Here is a 22,779-nt window from a genome sequence, read left to right as displayed (position 1 = left end):
CCTAAATGGATTGTGTCATGATTTATTAGCTACTGGAGAGACTCGAATCAAGCCCATACTCTCATGTTTATGGCCTGACTGCTATTGTCAAAAATGATATATTATAACTGGCAGTTCCACAAATAAAGTACATTTGACTTACACATTGTAAAGCACAGTGAGACATCAACACAAAGCACAACGTACAGGCAATAATCCTTTCCTCCTCAATGCCAAGCTACAGAAAAACTGTACAAACTGCAGTTGACTAGCAGCACATCTCACTGCAACATCTCCACTAAATCACAGAGACAGGGTGACCTAAAACACAGAGACTGCATGACCACATCATTGTACACTTAAGGCTCCAGCACCTCTTCTCAAACTTTCCCCGAGACAAACAACTTGGCCTCAACTTGTAGTGTAATTGTGCTTCTCTACTGCTAGTGCCAACAGCACAATTCAGTATAACAGTGAGACAGTAACACAACAGAGTCCTTCCCAAATGAAAGCGGCTTTTTTTTCCCTCAACAAAATGAGCCCTTGGTTCATTAGCTTTGGTCTAACCAGCGTTATTAGAGCTATTTGAATCTGCATAAAGACGTCTAGTTGTTCTTCCTGTAATTAGAACAGGCTGAGTCAACTGCCCACAACCAAATGGTCTTCCTCAAGGGCAATTTGGTCTTGCTAGTTAAAGTCAAACACTCACTTTGTTGTGACCACATCAGTGTCAGGTAGAGCCACACAGTGACAGACATATGGGTGCACGCATGCAGGCACATGCATGTGCACGCGCACACATACACACTCACAAACATATAAATACACTCACAGTCATAAACAGCAGCCCAGCCCTTAGCAGACTTAACACCAGCTAATTGCTCATGTATGGCTCCTTTCAGTACACACACACACACACTTGCATATAGGGGGGCTACAACGCGTGCTGGCTCTCTGGGTCGTCTACAGCTGTGACGTCTCACATGTGGCTCTGTGTTGATATAAGGAGTAACACAAGTGGAAAATTGGAGCTGGTGGGGCCAGACTGCTGACTTCCTGATAGGAAGAGAGAGGAGGGTGACCCACATATACATTAAGTGGTCAACAGGCTCCAAAACCAGAGGAAATACAGAACAAACGGCCGGTGTAGCTCCATGCATAATATAATGTGGATACAGATCAGGGCTACCCAATGGGAACCTTAAATTTTAGTGTGGATTTCTGTACAAAAAAAACAAAACAACTTTTCGTCAAAGCAAAACGACCTGCATTGTACTGATGTCAATGCAAATGCTTATTTTTTCCTACCACTGCAAAAATTTTGCAAGGGAAGTTGGTATGAATCATACAATGAAGACTGAAAAATAAGAAACAACCAAGAACTTACAAACCAAGATGTCTTTTATTTACACACCAACCACAGTTTGAAGTCCTTTAAGCTATTTCTAAGTCTAACACCATAACCAAACCACAAAATGATTTATCAGTAGACAGAGGGAGCTTTTCTCTTCTGCATGGCACATTGTATGACTGTCTACTTTTGAAACTAAAAGGAAGTGCGGCATCACCTTGCTAACCTGATCCTCTGGATAATGGGAGCCATTAGGGAAGACGACAATGTTATGAGAATGCCTGAGTGGTGCTTTAGACACATAATTGTCACTTTTGCATATTCAGAACATCGAAACATTTAATTTGTAAAGATTATGGTCTGACCTTGCACAACAAAAAACAATAAATCTGTTTTCTGCAGCTAAGAACTTTTATTTCAAAGAGAAAAAAATCTTTTTGAAGTGTATATCGTGGATTTATAACCGTCCAACACCTGCTAAGAAATTTTCAGCACAAAGAGCTTGATGGTTAACATCAAAAAGGGTTGTTTGGAGCATCACAACATAGTGCAGTTTTAATTATTTGGGGCTGCTATGCCAACCACAAGCACCTCATAAACATGACACGATAAAATGCTTTTACAAAAAAAGTTAGTTTTTCTCATAATTGTTTTGTGATACATGAAGTAATCTGAAGCAGCAGTCTAAAAGTCATATCTCTAATTATGAAGTTGTGTTGTGGTGTGGCATTCCCCTCTTAGACATCCATTATGGGTACTGGATCTTTGTCTGCCCAAGATTACCATTCAGGACTTCTGACTAAACTGAGTGTAAAAGGACCAAAATGCACACTGGAGGGGAAATCGTGACTTCAGAACATTTCAGAACATTTTGATTACAATAAAAACCGAGTGAAATTTGAAAAAGCAGCACAAAAGAACTCTGAGTTGAAATCTATTTCAATTCCTGAATCGCTTAGTGGGGCTTTTACGCAGCCTGACAACTCACTTTTAATTCCTACGTGTGATCGGGGCCTGGCTTTGCTCAAACGAAACGTCTCGGGGGAGACAAAAAGCAAGGTGAACTTTGTAAACAAAGGGACAAACCATGTTTCCTGATTTAATTTGAGAAACTAATGCAGCATGTTATCAGAGAGAGTTTAACTATCTCAGTTAATCTCTGCAGCAAACAAAACAATCAGCTGAATTCCAGTGGCAGTTAAGTTCCCAATCCAATCACTTGGATTCACTTTCTGCCTTTCACTGCAGGCTGTGGTGCAGTGATGAAAGGAAAAGTGATCTGCAGCTCGTAGTAATGGAAATGCAAACAGGACCAATGCGAACAAAAACACAGTCGTGTCCTGAGGAGAAATATTTGTCAAATCACTCTATGAGCTCTACATTTAACTGGATTTCGTCCGATATGTGTCAGCAGCACCTCCTCTGAATGGCTGATCTCTCTTCTCAGATTAACTGTTTTCCTGGCACTTACATTGTCTTACCTCCATTATAATTTTAAAAAATCTCGTACGGTTCTCTGCCTTAAAGCTTTGCCTTTATTCTTTAGCTTTAATAAGCATTGTGGCTGCACTCTCCAGGCTCTGGAGTGAGCGGTCACTCATTAGTTGTTATATGTGGTGTTGCTTTAAGGCCAAAGTAAAATCAATCTTTAGTTCCACTAAATTTAGTTAGTCCTGAACAGGAACATTACAAAACCTCAAATGCAGAGCTATCACAGTCAGGGTCACTGCTCTTTGGCCCTGACTGCCTGCCAGCGATCCGGCAAATTAGGCGAACTTTACATCAAGGTGCTGCCCTCACTGTAACTGCCTGAGTTACACCGCAGCTTCGGGCATCAACTTTAGCTTAAGTGCCGCGGAAATAAGTTAGAAATAACCTCTGATGCCGCATCGACCTGCTGCAGCTGAAAAACAACGTGGTCGTGGTGTGGGACTCACTTTTTTAGCCCTGCTGAAACAATAACAAGCGAGTCGGATGGATCCACCCTAGCGCCATAATTTTGTCACACTTTCGCTGGAGCGGAGTTTGTTAGAGTGCTAACCAGCTAGCCGCCGAAGCTAAGCGCTGTTGTTTTCATTTGAAGAAGAACAGCGGCGTCTGAAAAAGTTGAGTTAATAAGCAAGGCCATCAACTTACCCGATTCTCCCGGGGTTTTCATCTTTGTTGTAGGCTTCGGCGTGCCGCTTCAGTCACTTTCCCCGTCGAGGGTAACTCTAGACTTTAGTTAGCTAGCTTTTAGCCCAGTTAGCTAGCGAAGTTAGCAGTGACACCCCACTCCTTCCTCCGGTGTTGTTCTCACAAGAGGTTCGTCAGAGGGAACCTGCCCCGATTATGAGCTCGGCTTTTAGTTCAAAAACACCCCGCTAACTTCACATGAGCTTATGCCTTCTGTCTCAACACACCAGCGTTTGTTCAAAAACTTTTATGCCGGAATATTTGTTTATGAATACGGGGCTTCTGATGCGAAAAGTTGCCCCGAGTCTCTGGGGTGGGGGGGGGATCCAGTCGCCCGGGTCTGAATGGCGCAGGACGAAGTTTGGAGGAGTCGTGCTACCGTTGGTCGGTCCTGAAGCAACGGAATGCGACGAATCTAACTGTTCATCCCGTTTGTTGCAACGATGTCGCATGGTCGATTCCTCCTCCACATCATCGTCCTCACCGACAGGCAAAACGGCGGCGCCTCTGAAAGGAACAAAAAACCAAAGTCAACTCTGTTCTTTCTCTGCCCCTCGCTTTCTCCGGCACGGACTTTTTCTTTTTCCACTCACTCACTTCGCGTTCTCTCAACCCCCCTTCCTCTGTCGGGGTGTCGTGTTTCGCTCTCCTCCTGCCACACGGGGCCGCCCACGCTGACCCTCGGAGGGAGGGAAGGGAGGGAAGGGAGGGAGGGAGGGGGAGAGGAACTGAACGCCCACTTGTTGCCAAAGATCGTATATGCTTTTTGGAGGATTACTTTTCCTAGCAGTCCAACAGTGAGATGGGAACAAAGGAGTTGTGGACGCTAAAACAAAATCTGTGATCATCAGGGATTTATAGTAACACATTTATTATTAATTAGACGTGTTTGCAATGCAACAGATCCAACTGAGATAAATATTAAATTAATATAATGACATTAAAACATCAAAACAAAGGCTTCAATCATCTTTAATCATTATGCAAATTATCAGACCTCCACATTTCCATTTGGGATTGACTGAAGGTTTTGGATATAAGATTTTTAGGACTAAAGCTTTTAAGCCAGGCTAAAGTCAGGTCAGGCCCTCAGTATTTATCTTCCATGCAATTTGGGAGTTTCAGCAACTTAGAGGCATTTACATCCCACGGTGAACAACAAACACACGATGTGTGTTTTATATGCCGATCTGGTAGTTTAAGATTCACAATATTTATATTTGACTACTTTCAGCCCAACAAAAATATGTACACATACAGGACAGAGAAGGCCTTGAAACAGCATTTAGACCTTCATGCTGGGACATAAATAAATAAATAAAATCATATGGAATAAATAAAATAATAGAAGTTAAAGAATATTTTTTTGTCCAAATTCACGTTAAATGTATATTGTTGTTGATTCTGGTATCTCTCACTCAGCATCTGTATGCATATTTCAACCCAATTTCCCGATTTCCCAAAACCCAAAGATATTAAATTTATGATCATAAACCAGGAAGTGTCCAGCTTTTGAAACCAGTTTTTGCATAAAAAAATCACAATCAGTTGACTTCAAATATAAATGGCTGTTGGTACGATACTAATCGTTTCAGCTATTTCTTTCATTTTGTCAAGTAGAAACCAGTGACGCTGCCAGTAAACCACTTCAATGAATAATAATGAAAGACTGAGAAAAAGAGAAACAGCTGCGGTCGGCTTGTGGCTGAGTTTACTCCCTTAAACGACGAGTTTGTTCATTTCGTTTTATTTTTCGAGTGACTCATCAACTTAATATACGATCTTCGACGAGGACCAGTCGCTCGCCGCTGCCTGCCGCTGCCTCCAGTTTGTCGCCCCGCTCGCTCCCGCTTGGCGCGTCACGGCGTTGCTGTGGAGACCCGTCACCGCCGCGGGCGCTGAGTGGCGCCGTGTTTACCTGTAAACTGCGACAGCGAGGCAGCCAGGGAGCCGCCATCCGTCACTTCTGCACGGGGAAGGAAGGAAAGGCCAATCAACAGGTGTTTTGTCCCACAGGAATGGATGGTGGCGGGGTGAGACTCTGAAATTTACATAGACTATAATTATAAGAGGACATCGCCTGTAGCCTATCAGGCACTTATTAGCATTGTGGGCTCTCCGCACACGCGCACACACACGCACGCACAGTTCTTTTCTCCCACACTCCTTTCTTCCTCTCTAATGAAGGGCCCTTCAGCACTTACATCAGCTCTGAGGAGGCAGCAGAAAGAGAGGGAGAGGGGGAGAGAGAGAGAGAGGGAGGGAGGGAGGGAGGGAGTTGAAAGAATGGAGCAGTAATTACTCAAGAGCCTGAACTGGAGAGCAGGGAGCTGGCTGAGCTGAAGAGCGGATGGAAGGAAATGAAGTGGAGAGAACAAGTGTGTGGATTGAAGGTAGCCATTTTGCTTTCTACTTTATGTCTTTCTTTTAAATATTTTTTCCCCAATCAGACATCCCACTGCCCCCCTCCAACCCCCACCCACCCCTCAAACCCTTCATCCGTCCCTCTTCTGCTCTGCTCCTTCAGTGGCAGTGTGTGTGGGAAGCCAAGGCCAGCAGGTGGGTGAAGTATTTCATGTGACTGTCACACACACACACACACACACTCTGACACAACAACGTCAACAATACAACAGAAAACAGCTCATCACCGAAAGCTGTTTTCCCCACATCTACCAACCTCCTCCTCCTCCTCCTCCTCCTCCTCGCTTTACACCCAACACATTATGCCTCCTCGGCTCCTCCGCGCTGCTTCGGCTCTTCGTCCTCCTCAGTTTCGTAACTTCGTCACCCACTTGCTTTTCTCCCACACCTCTGCTCCTCTCCCACAAGTGCTCTCCACCTCAGGTTCTTCTTACTCCTCGCCCACCTAACGTCCTCCTCTCCTCCTGCTCATGAAGCTTCGTCACACCTTCGCAGCAAAATGTCTCATTTCCCCGTCTGCCTGCGAGCTCGTCGGTCAGGTGTGTCCTGCGCAAAGAGGTCAGCAACTAACTGTGATTTGTCAGGTTTTTTTTGTTTATCTTGTAGTTTATTCAAGGCCTTGTGTGACGTTTTGGGAAATGGGCCTTTTCGCTTGTCTGTCTGGGGTAGCTTAGCTTAGCGTGGGAGCAGGTGGAAACAGCTAGCCTGACTGTGTCCACAGGTACTAAATTCCACCTGCCATCATCTCCAAAGCTCACCAGTTAAAATGCATTTCATGTCTCGACTCCGTGCTTGTGCTGGTAGGTTTACTTTTGTTATCTGTGGAACAGTCCAGGCTAGCTGTTTGCCCCGTTTCCAGTCTTTGTGCTAAGCTTCAGCTTCTTATCGAATGAGCAGACATGAGAGTGGAATCAATCATCCCCTCTTAACTCTTGGCAAGAAAGTGAACAAGTGCGTTTCCTAAAATGTCAAACTGTTCTCTTAAACGTTTTATCACGTGGCCATTAAAACGTGAAACGGTCATCTTAAGGTGACTTAACTCTTAAAAACGTCTTTTTCATGCAGTCCCAAACTCAAAGATATTCAGTTTACACAAGCAAATATTCACACAAGAAGCTGAATTTTTGCTTCAGTCAACACTGAAGATATTTTGACATGTCAGCATAAATAATAAAATGAATGATGGCTGGATTCCATTTAGCTGCTTCAGGTTCAGCGTCCTGGTATTGCGCTCACTGTCACGGTAACTCGAACAGAACAGCAGTGTTATCAGTAACACTTTTGCTTTTCCTGCCATGACACAATACATGCTGTAAAAAAAGAAAAGGGGGGGAGGGGGACATGTTTCCCGCGTCTCCCCCGCTGCTCCACCTGAGGACACGTCAAGACAAACACCTCGAGGGGGGGAAGCGCGAACGGCCCTGTTGTGCCTGAACCGCTCGGCAGGACGACGTCAGGGGTTGACGGCCTGTTTGTGAGATTAACAGAAGGATGTTTACAATGTGGACTGAGGACCTTCTCCTCCTTCTCAAAACATTTTCACGTCTGACGCACGCAGATGGGAACAAACAGCCAGAATTCGTCCTGAGTAAGACTGACTCACATTGTGCACTCTGCTCCGCAAAACTAAAGGCAAGAAACCAACCAAAGAAAAGAAAAAAAGAAATAACACGAGATAAAATCAGATCATAATATTATAGTAATTAAACTGATTCTCATTTTCAGAGGGAGATGATTGTGTTCAGCTGATACGTCTGCCTGTGTGGGCGGCAAGATGAACCTCACATGAACTGAGCTGCGTCTTCTCACTAAACTTTTATTGAAAAATAGCTCCAAACAAAGTGTTGTTTCTCTGAAGTTCTGGTGAACACTTTGAACCCCTGAGAATCAGGTCCAAGCACTCATGACCCTGCAAACAAATGGGACCAGCCTTGACCAAAACCAGACCCTGGATCACCAGACCCTGTCCTGATGGATAACCGTGATGCCACAGTGTATGGAGCTCTTGGGGACGAAAAGGGGGGCAAAAATGAGACTGAAATAATCATTTGGCTTCTGTTTCACTGTGTTTGCCAAACAAACGATTCTGGAAGAAAAAAATGAAACCAAAACAGATTTGGTAAAAGAGTCACACTTATGTTTCACAGCAAGACTTCATCGTGGAAAGTGTGATGAGTCTGGTGGAAACAAAATAACTCCTGAGTGAATTTCTGTGTTTTAAGCCGAGCTGTAACGGTTTGCTGGTGAAACGAGGTGGACGCAGAGTGATGACGGCCTGGCTGTGTGTGTGTGTGTGTGTGTTGGGGGGGTTGGCTGCATGTGAAAGCAACAGCAACAAAAGCTCAGCGGGGGCTCCGACGGCCACATACGTGTGAATTGGTGGGGCGATTGGGACTAATTGATCACCGGAGTCACTATCAGTTCATTACTGAGGTGGTAATGATCCTAATCAGCAAACAGGAGCAATCAATCACCACTGATTGGTAAATGATGAAGAAATACAAGGATTGAAGGATTAATGATTGAGGGTGAAAAGTTTATCCAGTGTTCACTTAGTTTGCTCAGTATCAGTGGGTCCTTTTGAATCAGCTTAACTGCTGTTTTACAGCTCGAATTTTACTTTAAAACTGTCAGAAGTGTATTCTTGTTTACTATGAGTAAATACTGTTTTTACGACCGGGAACAAACAGTGACGTGTGTTTTTACAGAGCAGATTACAACATTTCACGAGCGCATGTTAATGAGTCTAACCCTAAAGTGCCCATAAGTTTGAGTGGAGTCCAGCCCACTGGGTGAAGTTAAGCTGTTTTCCCTTCATAAATGAATGAAGGGATCATTTCACCGCTTCCTGATCAATCAGAACCTGAAAAGACCGCAGACGGTGACCATCCTGCAGGGCGTTCAGCCATGTTTCAAGATAAAACAACCTTTAGACAGCAGCTAACGGTAGCATTCATCCACTTCCTGGCTAACTTCACCGTTTGATAGCGTTACAGACACAACAGGAAAGATATGAATTACACCCAGTGTGTTTCACTTTCAGGCCTGATTAAATGTTTCCAAGGTGTTCATTGATATTTCAGAATTACTTTAAGCTTTTCATATTGTATTGTGCAACCGGTTATGTTAGCCAGGAGGTGGTTGAAGGCAAACGTTAGCCTTTCCGTGACAGTTATGTTGTTTCACCTGGAAATATGAAGTCCCTGCAGGTTTTCTTTTCAGTCGGTGACCAATCAGGACGCGGTGAGGTGATACTGGCTTGTCAGATTGGTTTATGCGACTGGCAACGTGCAACGCAGCAGCGTGACATGGTGCCACCATGAGGAAGGTGGCCGCCCCGCGATTAAGACAGCGTTCATTTCTACCCGGTGATTCTAAGTGTGTGGGGGTTAAAAACACTCACATGTACGTTTATACTGTGAACGAGGCCTGACGTTCAAACTGAACTTAAAATGAGAGACCGAGAGCGAGACGTTCGGGTACATTTTAGGTTTTGCTCTTTTATGAAAACCTCAGTAGAGCTGCGTTCATGTCTGTCTTTTTTCCCTGTAAGAGTTTTCTATCTGAGGAAATCTGGCGTGTTTTTTAAAATGGAAAATAGGCCTGAGGGGGCACATGGTAACGACGCCACACCCAGAGCGAGCAGCACTCACGCACGACAACAAAAGTGTAATGGGAGAGGATGGCCTTTTCACACCGGCTCCATCTGTATGCATAAGAAAACACACTCTCTCACACACACACGATCAGTTGTCGAGTCAGAATGAGGCAGCCAGTGTGTTCATGACAGCAGAAAGCGTTCGAGTGGCCGGAGGGGAAAGTTTTCTCCTGAGTCCCTGCTCGTGTTTTGTGCTAAAGATGGAGTGACGGGCATATTTTCCACGCTGTGTTCCTCTGCTCTGCAGCATGACCGAATGTTTGTGGAATAAGGAGGCCCTTGTCTGTGTTTCTGTCTGTCCGCCTGTCTGTCTGTCTGCCCGCCGGCTGCTCGGATGATGTGTGTCTGTCTCTCTGCTGCTCTTGTCTTTTGGTCAGAGCGGACTTGGATGTGGAGATGAGACAGAAAAGACAGTCGACAATGGAGGGAAGAGAGAGACACGTGGAGAGGTTTTAAAAGAAGGAAAAGGCATGAAAAATAGAGGTCAGGAGAGGAGAGCTGAGGAGAAACTACCAAGGATAAGTGGAGGGGGGGAGGGGGAGCGAGGCAGAGACAGAAAGAAAGAGAGTGAGAGAGAGTGAATGGGCCCTTTGTGATCAAAAGGCTTGTTTATTTTCTTGGCGCTTGAACTCCTCAGGAGCCACATTGGGCCTGTCTGCACTGTCTAGCTCGCAGCCTCGTCGCCTCCACGACATCCAAGCAACTGGCCCTGAATCTCAAAGAGGAGCCGGGCCTCGTCAGAACCAAAAACAAGCTCCTAAAACACGGAAAATGTCGTTTTAAACCGTGTCAGACGCTCTCGGGTTAGCAGCCTGGCTGAAAATTCAGTGCAAACCGAGTGTAAACGGGTGCTTTTATTTTACTTTCTCCTTATCAGATTCCAGTGGTGGAAAATATCACTGAAGTACTATACTGCAGTTTTAAGATACATCAGGTGAGTGTTTTCATATTATACTCGCTACATCTCAGGTTGATGTATCATCCTGCACTAATGTAGCATCTCTCCAAACATCTCAACTTGGACTCCAGGACTCAAATGGGACAAAAACACCCAAATTCATCGCTGGTTTTCCATGTTTCACTTTGGTGATTTAATGTCTGAAACGCGTTGAGAGAACGTGTGATTTTCTCATATGCATCTTCATTTACTAAGCTTTTCTTTGTGGCCTTGCTGAGCTGCCTGCCTTATTTAACTGAAACCGAGGCACTTTAATCAGATGTAAGAGAGAGAATGTGCAGACAAATCCATGAATTTAACACATCTGAACTGCACTGCGTTCAGCCTTGACACTCGGTTTCCCTTTTAATCTCCCCTTTAGTGGCTTTAAGGGATGGAATTTTTTTGATCTAATGGTCTTTTGTACAAATATTATATTTTTAAACGCATATTTTCTCCAAATTCTTCCTGAAAGCTTTGGTATAGTTTTTGTTTTTTAGAACTAAAAGGGTCACAAATGGAGTTTAACGTAAATAAAAGTTCTGTGGGTTTGATTTGAGGTCGGAGTGTGACTCTTTTAAACGTACAAGGAGGAGACACAGATATTTTGCTAGCATTTGTCCTAAAGATAAAGATCTGTAATTTGTAGTTTCCCAGTTATGGAACTAATAAAGGATTATCTTATGTTATCTTTATCAAGATAAATGCTGCATTTTCTGTGTCGGGATGATGAAGTCCTCCTCTGATGAAAACTGAAACTCTGCTGCATTACACTTCATTATGAAGCATCACACAACAGTAACGTTACATCGGGGGGATTTTGCATCAGGGCAGACACAGCAGTAGAGTATGTAGTCGGCCACACTCGGACACAAACAGTCTCTGTTCCCATCTCCCCCCTCTGCCTCCCCCCGTCTCCCCCCTCTGCCTCCCCCCTCATCCCGCTCTCCTCCAGCTGGTATTCACACATATGTAATGGGATTAACACGCTCCTGCACCGAGGACGAGAGAGAGAGAGAGAGAGGGGGACAGAAGTGGAGGAAAGAGGGGAGGATGAGGCCATGGAAGAATTGGGGGAGGAGGAGGAGGAGAGAGATGGGGTTATAGAGGGGAAGGTGGAGCAGGAGGAGGAGGAGGAGAGAGTGTGGCTCCTGAAAGGGAAAACAAATGTATGGAGGGAAAAAAGCGGGGTGGCACTGAGCTCTTCCCATTAGCTTGTTATTAGGCTCCAGGAGGTCACAGAGGACATTTCAGGCTCATTTGAATTTCAGGGAGGACACGGTCAGGACACGGTCAGGCCAACAAGTGTCTGACTAACACGCTGCAGTTACCAATAAATGAACATCTTACGTGACAAAGATTATCAGTCAGTCTGTGGCTGCGTGTTTCAGTCAAAACTGCTCGAGCACAAGCAGTTTGAGGATGCAAAGTGTAGAAGAGGAAAACAAATCATAAGAAGAGAACATCACGGCTGAAAGCTGGTGAGTCACGGACCGAGGAACAGAGCTCATACTGCTCACACACTTTGTAATGTCGTGGCTTTTTTGTTTTGTTTTGTTTGATAGGTTTAAAGGGGCAGTCCAAAACATTTTCTCACATACCTCATGCAGACAGTCCAGGGTTTGAAGCCTCAATCTCCAGATTCACGCTGTCAAGTGAAAGGCACTGACGCCGTGGTGTCCAAGTGGAGTCCATGTAATCACAGGGTGTCTGGGTGTCCAGCTGAGGGACACGTCCTCCAGCGACAGTTCACAGAGCTCACTGTCAGTTTTCAGTGGAGCTCATTTGGGCTGCAGAAATGGTGGAGGTGTTCAACAAATCTTTAAAGTGAACTGAATCACCATCTCTGCCAGTGATGAGTCAGCAGCTTTTGGCTCCAGCATGAGTCACGTTACGCCACTTCCTGCAATACCACCAATGCTTCACTCACTGCGCACGTCCTGAAGTGCATTCAAAAGCTGATGTGACAGCTTTGCAAACGAACTACGTGGCTGCCGCCACCGAATCCTTGAACTGAACAAAGCGATTTAGCGCTAAGGAAAAAGTTAGCAAGTCCCTTGTTCTGGAGGTTTGCTGCAGAAATCTCAAAACCAGAGCAGAAAGACCCCAACTATCTGCATGACTACATACCACTCATTTATTTGTAATTTGTGTGACTTGACCCAAAGTGTTGTCCTCCACGCTGACCAATGCTGCTGGCTCTTCGCCTACACTGAGCTGTTGTTCCTGACACCTGAACGCCGTTTGAACGCAGTCACGACTGTGGATTAACCTGAAAACTTAAGCCTCCTGTTTGACTGCGGACGAGGAAAACAAAGCTTTGGGAAAACGACTTTGGTTATAGTCGGTAGAGTCAGTCACACAGCTGACAGCTCAGAAACAGCTTCTTCCCTGAAGCTGTCAGCCTGCTGAACTCCAGCCGTGCCCTGTAGACCCCCCACCCCCACCCCCACCCCCGACAACACAGACCTGCACTACAAACACTTTACACCTACAAGTGCAATACCACAAGTGCAATATTACAGACTACTTCCTGGACTACCTCATACTAGCACACACTTGCACATGCATATTCATGCTGCACTTGCTAAAACTGGCTTCTTTATTTCTTTTTCTCAAATGTTTAGTTTTAATATTGTATTTGAACTTAGCTTATATTTCTATTTTATTCAACTTTACATTTGATGTTTTTATATTCTACTTATTGCTCCTGGGACCTGAGTCCTAATTTTGTACCATAAACATGTAAATGTAAGCTGGTATGACAATAAAGTTCCTTGATCCTTGATTTGTGATCTCGGGGGGCAGGAGGGGACCGGACTGAAATGCAAGTGCGGATGTAACTGGTGTTCCAGTGTTTGCTAAATAATTATGGACGTAGTGCAAAAAATAACCCACTTTTATCTTGATTTGCAGAACGACAACCGAACACGTTTTGCACTCACACAATAGTTTTGTGACTAATGAACCACTGCAGGTTAATGCACTGCATAATGAAGAGCGCTGGAAGTCCTCAAACACTCACTATGCAGCCAAATGGTGGGAAACTGGAAAAAATAAAAGTGAGCATATAATTAGAAGCAAGTCAGCGAGACAGCGGAGTCACATTCGATCAACCTTTAATGTGGAGAGAGATAGAGCGATAGAGGCCACATTCAGTCCTCGAGGAGGAAGAGGGACCACAGGGAGGAATGCCAGGGTTATATTTGACCTGCTCGCGGCCCTGAGCCAAGTCTGTAATGCAGAGAGCGAGAAAGAGAGCGGCAAGAAGACAAACATGAGTAAGGGAAACCCGAGAGGCAGAGAGAGCAGACGAGAGGAATCGCAGAGTGAAGGAGAGAAGTGTGAGTTGGCAAGATGGAGAGACGGTGGGGGGGGAGAAGGGAACGACAGGGAAAAGAAAGCGTGGAGGAGGGGGGGGGGGGGAGAGAAGGGAACGACAGGGAAAAGAAAGAGTGGAGGAGGGGGGGAGGAAAGTTGAGCAGCCAGCAGTCAGACAGTCAGAGCGAGTGTGAGGTATGTGTGGAACGGTGTCAGTCTATATAGAGCTCTGTGTGTGTGTGTGTCTTCTGTCTATCTCTGGAGGAACTCCCTCTTCCTATTCCTATTGGCACCATCAACCGCTTCCTCCCATAACACACTCCACACATACGCAGACTCCTCCGTCAGCCCCGTCAGTATGGAAACCTGCATATGAACACCACGTATCACCACTCAGTCGCGCTCCTCCGGTCCTCCGCCTGCACTTCGATATGTGCCCTCCTGCTGAGGGGACGTGCCTGAGCTCGTTGGGGTCGATCAGGTGGGGTGTGAGGGCGTCCACGGTGTTTAAATAAAGCTGGTTAGCCTCCTGGACTGATAGCACTGCGGTTGCAGCCGTGCTGGTTATTTACAGCTGCGTCTGTGTCGGTTTTTGGGCCGCCGGTGAGAAGAACTCGAGAAAACGAGTCCCAGAAACATTCAGATTAGTTTCCGCCCTTTGACCTCCACTCTTGAGGATTCTTCATCCACGTTCAAACTGAGTGTAAATCACTTCCTGCACGCTGAATTAGACGTCAGATTGAATTTATTAGCGGTAGGCTCCGAGGCCCTCAGAGTCTCATAGTGGTTCATTCATTGGGTTTTGCCGTCTGTTGACAGCATATACAGAGAAGCGTGTAAACGTCGACAGCGCTGACCCAGTAACGGGCCAATGAAAATACTAACCAGGTGCTTAGATTCGGTTCAGTGTTGATCTAAAAGTCTGCGGCTTGGATGCAAAGCTGCAGGCGCAGGAGTGTGTGTCTGTGTGTGTGTTTTTCTGATCTCATGGGGACAGAAACCTATTTCTACAGCTACACGTGAGGACTCACCTGCCTTATGGGGACAAAATGCAGGTCCCCATGGGGAAAGGATTAACTTTTAGGGTGAAGACTTGGTTTGAGGTGAGGCTGAGGTTGAGGTTTAGGTTAAGGTCAGGGTCAGGGTTAGGCAAGTTATGGTTTTGGTTTGAGTGAGTCTGCAGGAAATGAATGTAATGTCCTCATTGGGCATGAAAACCTCCTCTGTGTGTGTGTGTGTGACTTGTGCTTTTCCTGCTCCGACTCTCGTCTCCGTCAGCGAGGTTTGATGTTATTCAGCCGAGCTTACGCTCTCTCTTCACTTCCTTTTCTACATCACGTCCTCCCTCGTCCTCTGATCCTGGTCTTCGTCATTCTGTCCTGTTTCCTTCGCTGCACGTCATGAGACACAGCAGCCTTCTTGTCCCCCTTCTCTCCTCGTCCTCGGTGTCTTTGCCGTGTGAACGTAACGTATATATTTGGACTGACATGTATAGTCTACTGTCTCGTCCTACGCTGACATGCGAGGCCCTGTTGTGTGTCAACACTTGTCTGTACCTGCGTGCCTTCGGCAAATTATAGTTGCTGTACTGAGGGATTAAGGTGGCTCTGACTCAGATTGCCTTTTCTCAGCCTATGTTTGAATAAAAACAGTTTAGCCCTGGGTCTGACGACGGGTTTTGTTGGCCGCTTCCACAGCCAAGACGAGTTTTCTGTCCCACGACCTGAAATAAAAACTGAAAAATTGCATCACAAACAAAAAGTTTGGCTGCTTCATTTTCCAATCAGCTCAGCAACAAAAACCTCTCTATCATTTTCTACTTATTTGTATTTGAGTTATTGTCCTTTATGCTTCTGTTACACTTGGATATACTTGTGGTTTTGGCTCCCAGCTGCCACTCTTATCCAAAGAAACCAAGGCTGCGTGGTTTGTGGTTTATTGTCTTGCGAAAACACTTTGGCAGCAGACCGACGGACAAATAAGTTGTCGATACGATCAAGTCTTCGACCTTTCAGTCAGAAGACGCTCCCTCTACCCACACAGCGATCTGCCATCTACAATTAGGATGACTTCTTCCCCTGTTTGCAGTTATAAGTCGCTGTGGAGGAGAGCGCTGGCTAAATGATGCCTCGAGTATTAAATATCAGATGTTGGGTTTAGGGCAGGGTGGAGTGTGGTGGGCTTGGCTGCACACAGTTACGCTTGGATGGGTTTGGATGGAGACTGAGTTTGTCTGAGCTGGGTTGAGATTGGCTGGCACTGTGTTTGTGCAGGTTTGGCTTGCTTGGTGGGGTTTGCTGGGTGGGAAGCAGCCTATAGGCTCAGCAGTATGCAAAAAGTCCCGCTCCTTTTTGGCTCAAGTCAAGAGCACGACGGCAACAGACATCACACCAGGGCTGCGGCGACCAGCCAGCACGACAACGCGCCAACCAACCAGCCATCCGGCCAACCACAAGCAGCCGGCCACCTACCGCACACCCCGAGCATACAGTTTGGTTTCTATAGCTACGGAGTGATGTGTGCATCACAGCGGTTAGCGGGGGACGCCGTGTCTGGATCGCAGAACCTCAGAGAGACAGTCAAACGTCAGAAGCAGATGTGGTGTCGAGTTGGCTCGTGGACTCGCACTTTGGGCGTGTAGCCATTCGTCCTCATGCACAGACAGGAAGGGTGGACGGGCGGGTGGGCGGGGGGCTCCATCCTGACAGTCAGAAGGGGAAACCCTGATCCGGAGGGCCCACAGACACGGTCCGGGGGAACAGAACGTTTCAGGTCGTTCTGCGATGTCTGACACCGGTTGATCCATGTGACTCTGCTTACTTCAAACATGAAAAGTCCAACTGGGTTTGAGTGCGACACCTTTTAGAGCTGCAGTTGTTTTTGATTTTCCTTCCCGAGCCCATGCAGTCATGTCTGACAAAGTGGTGAACTTTGTCGCGATGTCCTGATACGATCACGTGTTAGCGATGAGGCGGCTTACCTGTGGGAGCCTTTTGTTGCTTCTGTCCCAACTGGTTTCAAACGTGTTGCTGCCATCAAATTCAGATCAAGCAAATATTTGCAAAAACTGATGAAGTCGATGAGGCACAACCTTAAATATGTTGCCTCAGTTTATGCCAAAAAGGATTAGCAGATTGTCACATTCTGTCTCAGACGTTTGGCCTCGAGACTTCCCAGATGGATTAACTGTTGTATAAAATAATCAGAGAAAAGTTCTGCTGCTTTTTTACCCTCCGGACTGATCATGTGACTCGTAAAAGTAGCTCCACCAGCAGTAAAATGCTGCTCACGCACGTGTGGCGTCAGCGAGTATAATTCATGCTGTCATATATCGCAATCTGCTGCTCTCAGTGGACGTTTCGTCTTAATTCAGATGTGAAAGTTCCTGAGAAGGAAATAACTGGCTGAGTAAAGAAACAGGAAAAAAATAAAATAAAATAAAAAAAATAGAATCAAACATGAAATAATTTGAGGCTTACCTAAAGTAAACACGGTTGACTAAACAGAAAACCAACAGGCTAATGAAAGCATATAGTGTGAGCTGTTTGCCCAGCAATTTTCATATTTATTCAAACTAGTGCGACATGTTCGTACCGGTTTTACAAGACGCAGACAGTTTAACTGCTGGGACAGAATTTACATGTGAAATGTGGCAAAAACACACAAACTGCTATGATGTGATCCTCTGATTCCAAATAAAGGGAAAACTCATAAATGTTGATTTAAATGCAGACAGAGCAGGAGGAACAGCACTCACATGTTCTCAGTATCTCCCAGTACTGCACTCAAGTACCGCAGGGTTCGAGAATCAGCGTTTTACCCGAGTATTTCTATTCTGCACTGCAAATCAGAGGAGCATTCGGTCATTTATCAGAAAATCAATCAGCGACTGTTTTGATAACCGAGTCCTGTTTCACCTGAAAACGTCTCAAACCTCCTTCCTCGTCCTCATTCACAGCCGGCCGAATAAGTTGTGAGATGTGGACTGTTGGTTGGACCAAACGGGACATCTGAAGGTGTCACTTTGAGCTCCGTATTAACAATAATCTTCAGCTCCACCTCAGCTCCCCGCAGTAAAACTCTGCTTAAACATTAATGGAAGAGTGACAACAGTACATACTTGGTGTACACACGGTATACCATTGGATGTACTGGATTGGTTCTCAGAACTTCTACTTTTCTTTTATATTCTCCTGATGATACTTGAGTACTTAAACTTAAGTAAGATCTTCAGTGCAGGGCTTCTCCGTTTAAGGAGTACTGTTACAGCATGTTACCAGTACTCTGACTGAGTATTTCCTGCCTTGGCAATGTTACAAAATGCTACTAAGTGAACCAGCGTCGGGCTGCTGACTTTTCTCTTGAATTTTTTGATTTAAGTTACTTCTTAAATTGTATTTGGAGGCCCAAACAAGACAGGAAAGGCACAAATGAAATGCTGCACTTTACCTCTTTGTGTCATCACAACGCAGATTCTCATCTCACTGTGCTCCCTGAGACAAAATACTACAGATTATAAATCGAAAATGACTTTAAGTTATTTACACATTTAATTTCTCTTGATGGGCACCTGAACAAAGTTGACTGAGGACGAACAACAAACCTGTTCATTTCCATTCAGGTGTTTGAGTCTCTTGTGGCCTCAACGTTGTATTTTTATAATGAATGGGCGCCATCTAGTGGTCCTATAGATACTGCAGTTCATTTAAAGCTCATTTAAGGGGAAGAAAATCTAAAATCTGGTCTAAAACAGATGAAAAAATAATAAATAATCGATGATGATTATAAAAAGGGGGGTGATATTTATTTTCTGTGTATTAATGGGAGGGGGGGGGTTAAAGTACACAAAAAAACATAAAATATACACTTTTTTACTTTTGAAATCTATGTTTTTCTTTTAAAATTAAATCCTCATCATCAGCACACAGATGGAGGTCACCTGATGTCTTCTCAGACAGCAAACCGCTGATTCGCTGATTTCACAGCCGCTTCACATCTGGAATTTCGGTGTGCCTCCCAAACATTTGGCTCCTGCACTCGAGGCCCGCAGAGCGCGCGAAGGCCCAAACACAGACGTCCATTCACGGGTCGAGAGGACGAAGACGTGAGCGAAGACTGTGAGGGACTGACTGTGTGTGAGAGACGCAGAGACGCAGAGACACAGAGGCAGCTTCTTCCCTGCAGCAGGCGAAGCTGCTCCTATGGGACCTGTGGGTTACAACATGTTGGTTCCCAGAAGAGAGACTGGGACTGACTGGAAACACACACACACACACACACACACACACACACACACAGATCAGGCCACCCAGATGTGAACCACCCAGGGCCACTGAGCAGCATCATCACTTCATGAGATCAGGGAGGCGGCCGACCGTCAAAACGACACATCATCAGTTTCACACAGAAGCCTCATATCTGCCTTTTATTTCACCACAGCTGGCAGCCGATGGAGTCGATGTTTCACACACGACTGGGACGAAGTCAAACCAAACACACAGCGTAGACCTCAGACGCTTTACGCTGTGTGTCAGAGAGCAGGAGGGGAACCCGGTGATGCTAAGAAAGCAAAAACGACAGCGTTGGCGTTGCGTTCATCAGAGTAAAAACCCGCGCGTGTTTTTCAGGTTACTATGTTACTGGTGCAAACGGCGAGCGGGGACCAGGAGACTTTCTGGACGGGGAACTGAGGAAGCAAACCTCTAATTTGTACCCTGAGGTTACATCAAGGACAAGAAGTTTATTCTTGTCATTACAACCCTGAACGTGTAGTACACAGAGCACTGAAACGACGCTCCTCCAGGATGTTACACGCGTGTGATTTACTGTCCACGGCAGGAGCTGTGGGGATTTTGGTTTGGCTGATCTGTGACGGTTCAAAGCTGCTAACCGCACTGGATCCAACTGGTGAAAAACACAGCGAGGAGGAGGAGGAGGAGGAGGAGGAGGAGGAGGAGGGGGGATCACTTGGAAAGAAAACAAGCTTGATCTTCCCTCCCCAAACAACAACAAAAACAGTCAGTGTGGGGGGGTTGTGGGACTACTGGGCAGAAATAAGCAGTGCAAGTTGAGACTGCGAGCAGGTTGCTGCTGGCGAGGAACCTCTGAGCACTGACACATTAAATATCTATAATGTCTGGCAGGTTTCAGGGCTCCCTGTCCTGCTCCGGGCCCCCTGAATCATTCAGGGGGTTTTCCTCCCAGATGGCTCCGCTCAACATGTGCAACTGCACAAAGTCCTCCTGCTATGTCAGCAGAACCAAAAACAAACTGTGAGGGAATTTGGAAACAGTGCAGAGGGAGAAGAAAAAGGCCTCCACAAACCACCTGAGAGCCCCACCATGTTGTAACAGGAGCTCCTGGGCGTCTGTGATCAGCAGGCGGCAACACGTTTTCCTCTGGACACAAAACTCCTGAAAACATCGACTCTGTGGTTTAAATAAATCAGCGTGCAGGCAGACAGGAAAGCACAAAAACACTTTGGGGTTTTAAATGGTAAGAGAATGGAATTTCAGGTTTAAAGGGACAATTCACCCTAAAATCAAAAACACTCATTCCTTCTCTTACCTGTAGTGCTGCTCATCCGTCCAGGAGGTTTTGGTGAGAGCTGCAGAGTCTTCAGTGTAATCAAACTAGATGGCACTGAGGTCTTCAAGATATACTGCAGTGTGTGCACACTGAAAGCCATTAATCAGATATATTAATCACCTTGTTTTCACCTCACAGTCTGCAACACAGTTTTAAACAACTTCTCTGCCCACGAGCGTCTGAAGAGTTTCTTCCTTCAACCTCAAGAACTCTTCAGTCCAACTTGAACTGACTGAAACCGAGTACTCGGCTTCTGGATTGCTTAAGTGTGCGGAGGCCGTATGTTTCCGATGCGCATAACTGACTTTTAATAAGAAGAATAAGAAGAAGATGTGGGTGTAACTTTTAGGAATTTGACAAGATTATGAAACTTGTTTTTGTGGGAAAATGTTTAGAAACACATTATTAGAAATACATTATTTTCTGCTTAGCTGAAATGAAATAAAGATGAAATAAAGTAAAATAAACAAAGACGCAGAGTCATCTCACTTTGGTCTAAATTCGCACTTTATTCCTAAACACTTACAGGTTTGTTTTTGTCCCCGTTTCCCTGGCCCCCAAAACAACAGGCACACAGATAGCGATGAGTTCAGGGACAGTAGAGAACAGTTTCAAACCCAAACGTTTCCAACAGAATCAGGTTATAGAATCAACTCAGACAGAAAGAGCCTCGAGGCCAAAAAACAGCATATCGTAAGCATACTTCAAAACAGAAAAAAGGAGCCAAAAAACAGATACTATAAAGCTTACAGAGCAGTGTTTGTCTCATCTTTTATGTTCATCACCACCATCATCATCATCATCACTAGGCTATATTAAGGAATACTTTTGGAGTTTACAGCCATCATAAAAATGTGGGTGTTGTACAACGCGGAGGAAAAGAAAATCAAGGTGAGAAGATACAGTGGAGCTCTTTGGTTTTCACTATTGAGGTTTTTTTTCTATAGCAGTAAAATCTATCTTTGTTGTCCTCTTAACCTTTGGATTTAAGCTGCATTGTAGAAAAAATATAAAGGAAAAACGTTTCTTTTAAATTTCTCCTAAATAAATTAACGGTAACACGGGGCAAACAGTATCGACTGAAGTTATTCTCTCCTTTTTGTTTTTTAATTCTCCCACTCTGTTACTGGGTCTCACATTTTGTGTTCTCAAGGCCAAACAAAAAAGAGTCTCTTATATGTCATGATGACTTTGGAAAGTTGAGCATAGTAATAAAATTAACATTCACAGCCACAAAAGAACTACAGTAGAAAACTGTCAAGGCCTGAAGTGCTCTTATTATCTGACAGTGTTTTTATATTAACGACAGGCGCTGGACACCTTTTCAGTTTAGCGGTTACAGTCCCCAACAGGAATCCTGAATGTTTTATATACACATGGAACGACTGTGAGAGAGTGTGTGTTGTGTGTGTTGTGTGTGTGTGTGTGTGTGCGTGCAGCGTCTCACTGTGGTCGTGTAACTTTGGTATTATTCTCTCCGTCCACCACAGCCGAGTGGGCACACACATGCTGCTGTCGGGGAAAACAAAACACAAACCTTCAAAATGTACATTTGTATTTTCTCTAAGTTTGGTTTGACATCTGTGCAGTTTTTAAAACCCCTGCAGTGGATTCTTAACACTAAAAACTTGAATTAATACGTTTATCTTGAGTAAAAACACTAAACCTGGAGTTCAAATGTCCCGCACCCCGACAGCAGTAGTGAACGTACACACACTTTCCTGTTCAGAAAACACAACCACGTCCTCAGCACGTCACTGAACTGCACACGGTGAACGCGGCGCTCGTGTGCCGCGTCCTGTAGGTTAAAGCCATAACAGTTACTGGTTAGTGAAAATCTCTGATTCTTCTTCTCAGTCAAAACTAACTTGCTAGGGCCAGTTTCACAGTCCTCCACTCCTGAGTTCAGACAAGTCGCGTCTTTTACTCTTTTTTGTTTTTTGTTTTTTTTTTTGTCATTAAAGCTTGAATGTCTATTTGGTTTTTCATCAGAATATCAGAGGTATGGGTTGAAGCCCTCGTTCTGGAGCGGAACAAAGGGAATCAGAAAGCTTTTCAGAGAGCAGAGGAGGAGACGTGAACGGAGGAAATTTACAAACCAAAACAAAATTTGACAGACATTTAACCAGTTTGGAGTCTGGTCAGATTAGTTTGCTTTCCAATAACTGAAAACATTGCAGACTTGCTACGTGAAATGTGCTGAAGCAGAGAAAAAAGTCCGCCTGGACTGGGTTGCACAAGCTAAATGTAAAATCCAGCGCTAATCTTAGTCCTTCCTATGCTTACGAACCACTAGCTAGTTTCAGACAGGTGATTTATCAAGCCTGACTGCATCATAAAAAAAGT

At 45.1% G+C, this 22,779-nt stretch overlaps 1 protein-coding gene across 2 annotated transcripts in view; it reads right to left on the bottom strand.

Moving 5' to 3' along the window:
- The window catches only part of erf (Ets2 repressor factor), a 32,277-nt gene extending 28,020 nt beyond the window's left edge, over window positions 1–4,257 (bottom strand). The window contains exons 1-2 of one of the 2 annotated variants that reach the window (XM_046417450.1): window positions 4,103–4,257; window positions 3,467–4,012 (exon numbers count right to left, since the gene is read on the bottom strand). In XM_046417450.1, the coding sequence (XP_046273406.1) occupies window positions 3,467–3,488 (22 nt within the window). In that variant the 5' untranslated portion in view covers window positions 3,489–4,012; window positions 4,103–4,257. Of the gene's footprint in view, window positions 1–3,466; window positions 4,013–4,098 lie in introns of both variants that reach the window. The other variant, XM_046417451.1, reaches the window with a different exon arrangement.
- Window positions 4,258–22,779: the final 18,522 nt, after the last annotated feature.

Source organism: Scatophagus argus, chromosome 17, assembly GCF_020382885.2.
Source record: "Scatophagus argus isolate fScaArg1 chromosome 17, fScaArg1.pri, whole genome shotgun sequence".
NCBI classification, from domain to species: Eukaryota; Metazoa; Chordata; class Actinopteri; family Scatophagidae; genus Scatophagus; species Scatophagus argus.
This window is presented reverse-complemented; position numbering and strand designations above follow the sequence as displayed.